Source organism: Palaemon carinicauda, chromosome 39, assembly GCF_036898095.1.
Source record: "Palaemon carinicauda isolate YSFRI2023 chromosome 39, ASM3689809v2, whole genome shotgun sequence".
NCBI lineage: Eukaryota > Metazoa > Arthropoda > Malacostraca > Decapoda > Palaemonidae > Palaemon > Palaemon carinicauda.
The window spans coordinates 54,217,492-54,226,866 of NC_090763.1; the positions used below are offsets into that span (position 1 = coordinate 54,217,492).

Consider the following 9,375-nt stretch of genomic DNA (forward strand, 5'->3'; position numbering starts at 1 on the left):
ATAATTTTCAAGGAAAAATTAGGCAAAAATATTCATTAAGAAAATTGATTTAGATGTGTATCATTTTAAAGGAAAAATTAGGCAAAATATTCATTAAGAAAATTGATTTAGATGTGTATCATTTTAAAGGAAAAATTAGGCAAAAATATTCATTAAGAAAATTGATTTAGATATGTATCATTTTAAAGGAAAAATTAGGCAAAATATTCATTAAGAAAATTGATTTAGATGTGTATAATTTTCAAGGAAAAATTAGGCAAAAATATTCATTAAGAAAATTGATTTAGATGTGTATCATTTTAAAGGAAAAATTAGGCAAAATATTCATTAAGAAAATTGATTTAGATGTGTATCATTTTAAAAGAAAAATTAGGCAAAAATAATCATTAAGAAAATTAATTTAGATATGTATCATTTTAAAGGAAAAATTAGGCAAAAATATTCATTAAGAAAATTGATTTAGATGTGTATCATGTTAAAGGAAAAATTAGGCAAAAATATTCATTAAGAAAATTGATTTAGATGTGTATCATGTTAAAGGAAAAATGAGGCAAAAATATTCATTAAGAAAACTGATTTAGATTTGTATTATTCTAAAGGAAAAATGAGGCAAAATCTTCATTAAGAAAAATAAATTCTTAGGTATTTTATGACGAAATTGTCACCTATCTTCACGGGGGAGGAGTAAGATTTAGATGTGTATCATCTTAAAGGAAAAATTAGGCAAAAATATGCAATAATAAAATTGATTCTTAGATACTTCATGATACATTTGTCACCTATCTTCATGGGGGATAAGTAAAATTTAGATACATATAATTTTAAAGGATAATATAGGCAAAATATTCATTGAGAAAAAATAATTATTAGATATTTTATGATGAATTTGCCACGCATCTTTATGGAGGAGAGGTAACATTTGGAAATGTATTATTTTAAAGGAAAAATTAGGCAAAATCTTCATTAATAAAAATTATTTCCTAGATCTTTTATGACGAATTTGTCATGTATCTTCATGGGGGAGGAGTAAGATTTAGATGTGTATCATCTTAAAGGAAAAATGAGGTAAAAATATTCATTTAGAAAATTTACTCTTAGATACTTCATGATGAATTTGTCACCTATCTTCATGGGGGATAAGTAAAATTTAGATATGTATCATTTTAAAGGATAATATAGGCAAAATATTCATTGAGAAAAAATAATTATTAGATATTTTATGATGAATTTTCCACGTATCTTTATGGAGGAGAGGTAAGATTTGGAAATGTATAATTTTAAAGGAAAAAATTAGGCAAAATCTTCACTAAGAAAAATTATTTCTTAGATCTTTAATGATGAATTTGTCACGTATCTTTATGGAGGAGATGTAAGATTGAGCTGTGTATCAATTTAAAGGAAAATGAGGTAAAATATTCATTGAGAAAAAATAATTCTTAGATATTTTATGACGAATTTGCTACGTATCTTCATGGAGGAAAAATAAGATTTAGAAGTATATCCTCTTAAAGGAAAAATTAGGCAAAATCTTCATTGAAAAAAAAAATACTTTTTATATATTCAAATCATGAAAAATTCAGTGATAATTTTTAGCATTATTTTCCTGGGAAAACATACATAACATTGAAGAATGTAAAATGAATAAAATAATATCCAAGCAATATTAAGGAAATCCTTCATTTTAAATGTATTAGGTAAATAAATGAACTTGAAAATTCAAGAACAATATTTTCTTTAAAAATATCTACGTGTTTATACATGAAAAAAAACATTGAATATATTTCTTGAGGAAAATCCAATGATAGTTGAGGATTATTGTAAAAATAAATATTTGTAATTATAATTTTAATACTTTTAATAATTTAGCTAATTTCAATAACAATCTAGATAATTGTAATAATAATAGTTTTTATTAATATCATTATCATTATTGAATTGATTAAAATGGAGATAAGTTAGTAATAGATATTAAAATATCAAATGTAAAAGATATAGGCAAAGTTATCATCATCATTATATCTTATCTTATCGCTCTAACGGTGTTATCGTTTACCTCCCTAAGGTCTCGATCTGAGCAATGAGGTCCCAGAGGGCACCCTTATAAGAGGTATTCAGTTAATTGAGAAATCTCTAAATTATTATCAGATATTAAAATAAGAAACAAAAATCATAATATGAAAAATTATGAAAACAATAAAAGGTTGCGTAAAATAATTCGCTCATATCTTCCTAAGCTTTTTTTTTTTTTTTTTTTTTTGCACTCAAAGTTTATGAAATACTGTTACAATCCTTGAAAAGGGTTATGAACGATTTCCAGTTTATTGATATGTTTAGAAAATGGAAATGGAAAGTTGTTAAAAAGAGAGGAGGCAAGGAAAAGGTGGGCGGAATATTTTGAAAGTTTACTGAATGTTGAGGATAATAGGGAGGTAGATATAATTGCTGTTGCAGGTGTTGAGGTGCCGGTGATGGGAGATGAGAATGAGAGAGAGAGAGAGAGAGAGAGAGATCACAAGAGAAAAGAGGAGGGGAGGAGAGCACTAGATGAGACGAGACTAGGAAAAGCACATGGTATGGATGGTGTGAGGGCTGAGATGTTTAAGGAAGGGGGTGTGACTGTACTTGAATGGTTGGTAAGATTATTCAATATGTTTTATGTTGTCAATGGTACCAGTAGACTGGGTTTGTACGTGTATTGTACCACTATATAAAGGTAAGGGAGATGTGCATGAGTGTTGTAATTCAAGGGGTATCAGTTTGTTGAATGTGGTTGGAAAAGTGTGCGGTAGAGTACTAATCAAGAAGATTAGGGATAATACAGAGAATGGAATCTTTGAAGTACAGAGTGGTTTTAGAAGAGGTAGGGGATGTATGAATCAGATTTTTACAGAAATATTCAGTAACAGGCAAGGAGGTGTATGTTGCGTTTATGGATCTAGAGGAAGTGTATAATAGAGTTGATAGGGAAGCGATGTGGAATATGATGAGGATATATGGAATTGGTGGAAAATTCTTGCAAGCAGTCAAGAGTTTCTACACAGGTAGTAAAGCATGTGTTAGGATAGGAAATGAAGTGAACGAGTGGTTTCCAGTGAGAGTGGGGCTGAGACAGGGATGTGTGATGTCGCCCTGGTTGTTCAATTTGTTTTTTGATGGAATGGTGAGAGAGGTGAATGCTTGAGTGCTTGGTCGAGGATTGAAACTGATAGACGAGAGTGATCATGAAGGGGAGGCAAATCAGTTGTAGTTTGCAGAAGATACTGTACTGGTTGCAGACTCGGAAGAGAAGCTTGGTCGTTTAGTGACAGAGTTTGGAAGGATATGTGAGAGAAGAAAGTTGAGAGTTAATGTTGGTAAAAGTAAGGTTATGGGATGCACGAGGAGGGAGGGTGGTATGAAGTTGAATGTCATGTTGAATGGAGAGTTACTTGAGGAAGTAGATCAGTTTGAGTACTTGGGGTCTGTTGTTGCAGCAAATGGTGGAGTGGAAGCAGATGTACGTCAGAGAGTGAATGAAGGATGAAAAGTGTTGGGGCAGTGAAGGGAGTGGTAAAGAATAGAGGGTTAGGCATGAATGTAAAGCAAGTTCTGTATGAGAAAGTGGTTGTACCAACTGTGATGTATGGATCAGAGTTGTGGGGAATGAAAGTGACGGAGAGACAGAAATTGAATGTGTTTGAGATGAAGTGTCTGAGGAAGATGGTTGATGTATCTCGTTTAGATAGAGTTAGGGATGAAGTAGTGAGAGTGAGAACGGTTGTAAAAAATGATTTAGTAGCTAGAGTGGATATAAATGTGTTGAGGTGGTTTGGCCATGTTGAGATCATGGAGAGTGGCTGTCTTCTAAAGAAGGTGGTGAATGCAAGAGTTGATGGAAGAAGTACAAGAGGAAGGACAAGATTTGGGTGGATGGATGGAGTGAAGGAAGCTCTGGGTGATAGGAGGATAGATGTGAGAGAGGCAAGAGAGCGTGCTTCCTCCGGTCGCCTTGGTGGCCGCGGAGGTGGCAGCAGTAAGGGATTCAGTATGTGAAACTTTATTTGTGGAGGATAACGAGGGAGGGTTCGCTTTGCCACCCTAGCAGTACCAGCCAAACTCGGCTGAATCCCTCGTCAGGTTGGGAGGAGCGGAGAGAGGAAAGGTCCACTTTTGTTCCCTTGTTTAGATGATGGCTAACACCCAAAATTGGGGCAAGTGCCTTGGCAAATGGAATACACATAATATCGGAATTTCAAATATAAACATACAATGTTTATCGAAATACTGTATATTAGCCAGGAAATTATAGTAATTATTTTTTTCAGGGTAATAATAATAATAATAATAATAATAATAATAATAATAATAATAATAATAATAATGATAATCATAATAATAATAATAATAATAATAATAATAATAATAATAATGATAATAATAATAATAATTATAATGCTAAAAAAGAAAATAATAATAATAATAATAATAATAATAATAATAATAATAATAATAATATTAATAATAATAACATTAATAATGATAATAATAATAATAATAATAATAATAATAATAATAATGGATTGACATAACTTACCATAACACCTTGAGAGTACATGGTGATTATCGGTGGCTTGACTTCCTTTCAGTAGTTAAGTATTTTCCCCTAGAACAAAAATAATTACCTTTGAGTAGTTTCTTATACAATGAAAAAATTATGGAATAGTTGAAAGATATAAAACAAAAGTATTTTGCGACATTTTACTTATGGGTTTTATCATCAAAATTCAATTTTCTATCCTTCATATAATACTACCACTACTACTACTACTACTACTACTACTACTACTACTACTATTACTACTACTACTACTACTTCTACCAATAATAATAATAATAATAATAATAATAATAATAATAGCAAAAATATACATTTGTACAAACAATAAAAACATTTTTTAAAAGACACGAGTAACTATAAGATAATTTTAAATCATAAATAGTAATTAAAACACTTTTAGCAGAAAAGTGTTTTAATTCTATTTATAATTCTAAATCATCTTATTGTTTCTCATGACTCTTACTTCTACTAATAATAATTATTATTATTATCATAGCAACCCTAATTGAAAACCAATGATGATACAAGTTCTATGGCTTAAATATATGAAATAAACGGATTAGTAACGAACAAAGTTTAAAACACAAAAACAGTTCAGATAAATGATAACTTTAAATTAATAAGTAACGTTCGTTATATCTGATCGGTATCATGATATAGCGTTACAGAAGATGAATAACGTTATGATGAGTGTATTAACACGATTTGTCAATGGTAAATGGAGATGAATATCATAGAAAGGATTAGTTAATATATATGATTAAAGGATATTAGTAAGTTGCTATGAAGCTATGTAAGAAAATAACTCATAAACTTGATAGTACGTTATTCAAAGTACAAGAACGATTTGGAAAATAGCGAGTTCGTTGTAGACATTAACAAGATGGAATACAACGCCATTTCAAGGACGAGTGATATCAGTGATAATGTGTCTTTGATAATGGAAAATGTATTCATTTCACTTCGAATCTCGTACTAGTGTCGTGTGTTGTGATATAACTAGTACATTTAATTTCAATCGTATTCTGTGTCCTATTGAAGAAAAGGCACAACTTTACCCCTTTTCTTACGAACAGTGTTCTATTCGAAAAGGCAACACGCACCAGGTCTTAAAACACTTCTAGTTTCACTGTGCAGTAAACTTCCACTGGCATTACTATCCTCTCATTTTCAACAGACGGAGAAGCTGACACATCATATCTTTCAAATTCAATACCTTTCGAACTGAATTCACTTTGAAGCGATGTTATATCACGTTAAACTTTCTTCGAGCAAAATACTGAAGAGTAGTTGGCTATGATAGACAAAGGCCTTGCTCTAAATGTCGTCATACGGAGCAACACGACCCGTGATGATGGTTGGTCTTGTGCTTATGACGCACGTGATAAGCTTCCCGCGATAATGCTTAACAATAAGCGGTCTTTATCTTCATAAAAAAACATTTGGTTGGAACTTTCCTGTGTGTTATTTGAGAGAGAGAGAGAGAGAGAGAGAGAGAGAGAGAGAGAGAGAGGAGAGAGAGGGAGAGAGATTCTTTTTGAAATTAGCAGTGAGATGTAACTATTGAGAGAGAGAGAGAGAGAGAGAGAGAGAGAGAGAGAGAGAGAGAGAGAGAGAGAGAGATTCTTTTCGTAAATAGGAGAGATACTCTTGAGAGAGAGAGAGAGAGAGAGAGAGAGAGAGAGAGAGAGATATTCTTTTCGTAAATAGGAGAGAGAGAGAGAGAGAGAGAGAGAGAGAGAGAGAGAGAGAGAGAGAGAGAGAGATTCTTTTCGTAATTAAGTGGGATATTGTTGAGAGAGAGAGAGAGAGAGAGAGAGAGAGAGAGAGAGAGAGAGAGAGAGAGAGAGAGAGAGTAAAAAGGGGTCGAAACTCTTCATCACATTATAAAATGCTTATTCTGATACATAACAATATAAATGATTTAGAGAAAACTTACAAAGAATAAATTGTAAAGTTCAAGACATATACATTCAACTAAAATTTAGGAAACGTTTCTTAAGTTTTCTTTTGAATGTTACAGTACTAACATTTAGACATCTTTTTATTTGAGGAGGTAGTATATTCCAACAAAATGGGCCCCATATTGCCATTGAACATTAACCTAAATCAGTTCAATAGTTGTCTACATATAGATTTTTATTTTGTCTTGTCAAAGCATTCCTGAATATTACCAACTGTAGGAAATGTGTATAGCCAGTTGAGATATTCTTTTCTTTCAAATAAATACAGTAATATCATACACACATTTGTCTTTTAATCTTATTCACTTTAACTAGTCGTCTTTTTTTAACCCCATGACAACTACTCTACCTGAAAAGTTTTTTAGTTTTTGAGCTTTATCCATGTACAAATTATTAGTTAACCCCCATATTTTGATACAGTAGTTGATTACACTCAAGACCAGACTTTCTACAATCAAAACCGCTAGTAGTATCTTCAAAGTGATCTTTCTCTACTTAGATACATTAGAATGCCACTAACTTTTCTACTGAGTTCGTCAATGTAGTAACTGAATGTCATATATCTGACCATGTGTTTACCTAGATTTTTTCACATGCTGACTCTTTTCTTCATCGTCACATTTTATTATGATGTCATCAGGAATTTTAACAACACGCTGTGAGCTACCCACAAAAATGTACTGTTTTAGTGTCATTTAACAAGTCCTTTTCTTAGAAAGTATTTCTTAAATTCAATTGATATTAGTTCAGCCCTTTTACTCAAGGCATCCAGATTTTCAATATGATCTGCCAAAAGAGTTTGGGTATCTCGGCGTATTAAATTAGCTAGTAGTTTTCTATATATTCAACCATATCATTGATGAAGACGAAAATCAGAATTGGGCACAGGACAGATCCCTGTGGGACCCCAAAATCAGCTTTTTCAATACAAGAATTTATGTCTCCTAATCTAACAACCTGACTTATCCAGAGAGCATCCATGACACAGAAAAAACATGAACGAAACTGTTCACACTTGGCTTGGTACTTTACTATTTTTGTGCTTACTTTGGTCATCCTCTTGCAAGAGAGGTTAGTCAGTTGAGACTACCCGAGGATGATATAAATGAAACAGGAGGGAAGTTTGGCATTAAGAATTTACTCAAGACTAAAGCTGAGAGTGAATAACAGAGGGTGATGTGTCTGCTGCAAATTGCCACAGAGAGAATAAGAGAGAATAAGACCCTTGGTATAGATGTCTATGTTTGGGTCTACGTTGAAGAACCATTACCAAAAAAACAGTAACAACATTAAAATGGATATTTCATAGATACAAAATGTAGCCCTTTCTTAGATTTACAGTAAAATTCTATACTTTTGGCCAGTATTGATTTAGTTCAATTATGATAGCAGTTTATAATAAAACATACTGATGAATTACCCTCTGTATGATACGCGCATGCAAGAAGTTCAATTCTCTAGAATCTAGATCAAACGTTTCCGATGCTTCCACTTCATTTGCTATTTTCAATATACTGTAAAATATCTAAAAAACAATAGAAAAATATAAGAAAATATTTCATAAAAGATGAGTTACATACAATAAAATAATATGATATTGCATCAATTGTAGCTCATGATTATCAAATTGTATTAGAATTATTACTATTTCTAAGAAAATATAGCGCACATAAGGTATAGTGATGTGATTTAGACAAACTGTTGCTTGTGCATAAATGAGGCCTTAATGACCACGATGTTTATGGTTGTGCAAAACATAGTTGGGGATTACGTTGGTGTATCTGAGTTAGTTTAGATTTTATTTGCAATATTACTGCCAGATCTTTGCTTAGACAGCTTCTATAACGCTTACAATGTTTCCGGAAGGCTATAATCATTGAGTACACCACCGAGTGGGACTAGAGCCTGACTGAGACTCAACCGAGTCAATCGCTCTGGGCGAGCGTCTCAGCCAATGAAATATCGTTTACCCGGTTACGTCAGTACTCGCTCCGCCCACGGGACCGAAGTGAGCAACTAGGGGCTAGACATACCGTCAAAGAGCCCATGTCCGGAGAGAAGCTCCAGGCAATCTAAAGCAAGCAAGCAAGCAGGCACCGAAGTGTCTACTTCAATAAAGTATTGTTGCAATATATTATTACAGAAAGCAGCTTCACCGTCCTTTTGAACTAATGATAAACATGCGGTTGAAGTACAAGGAACGTAAATTTTCTATAATGATCTATATTAATAGTGAATTGAAAATAAATATGAAAATCATAATATCATTGTATTAAACCTTCACAGATATAATTTAAATCTATAGAACGATATTAGAATTCATGCCATCTATACAAAAAAAAATATGGTGGAAGTCTTAAGAATACCAGAATTAATAAAAAAATTCGAGAAAATTATTTCTAAATTCTATGGAGAAATTCTTAAATATTTCTTATTCAACTTCCTTAATTATGTAGTTTTCACTTTATTCTACAGTTAATGTGTTGAGAAAGACTTAATTAACTTTAGATTTAGTTTGTTTATTGAAGCTTTTGAGGGGAAGGTGTTGAGAATTCCTTAATCCTTTTTAGAGCTCTTCCTCGTAATTCTAGAATTCTGGAGTGAAGGTTTTAAGCATGCACTAATTAATTTCAAAATTAGAGCATTTGATTAAAAGGTTTTGAGATACAGTTGTTAAGAATACCCTAATTAATTTTGAAATTAGTTTTTTTATCCTAAAATCATAAAGTAAAAATAATAAGAATACCCTAATCAATTTTGAAATTATTTTATTTTTTCAAAAATTCTAAAGAAAAATGATAAGAATAGCCTAAT

General features: G+C 31.8%; 1 protein-coding gene across 2 annotated transcripts in view; it reads right to left on the reverse strand.

The window, feature by feature from the left end:
* Window positions 1-5,973, reverse strand: part of LOC137631200 (uncharacterized) — a 9,661-nt gene extending 3,688 nt beyond the window's left edge. Inside the window, exons 1-3 of one of the 2 annotated variants that reach the window (XM_068362943.1) lie at window positions 5,872-5,911; window positions 5,814-5,840; window positions 4,574-4,642 (exon numbers count right to left, since the gene is read on the reverse strand). In XM_068362943.1, the coding sequence (XP_068219044.1) occupies window positions 4,574-4,594 (21 nt within the window). In that variant the 5' untranslated portion in view covers window positions 4,595-4,642; window positions 5,814-5,840; window positions 5,872-5,911. Of the gene's footprint in view, window positions 1-4,573; window positions 4,643-5,813 lie in introns of both variants that reach the window. The other variant, XM_068362942.1, reaches the window with a different exon arrangement.
* Between the last annotated feature and the right edge of the window lie 3,402 nt (window positions 5,974-9,375).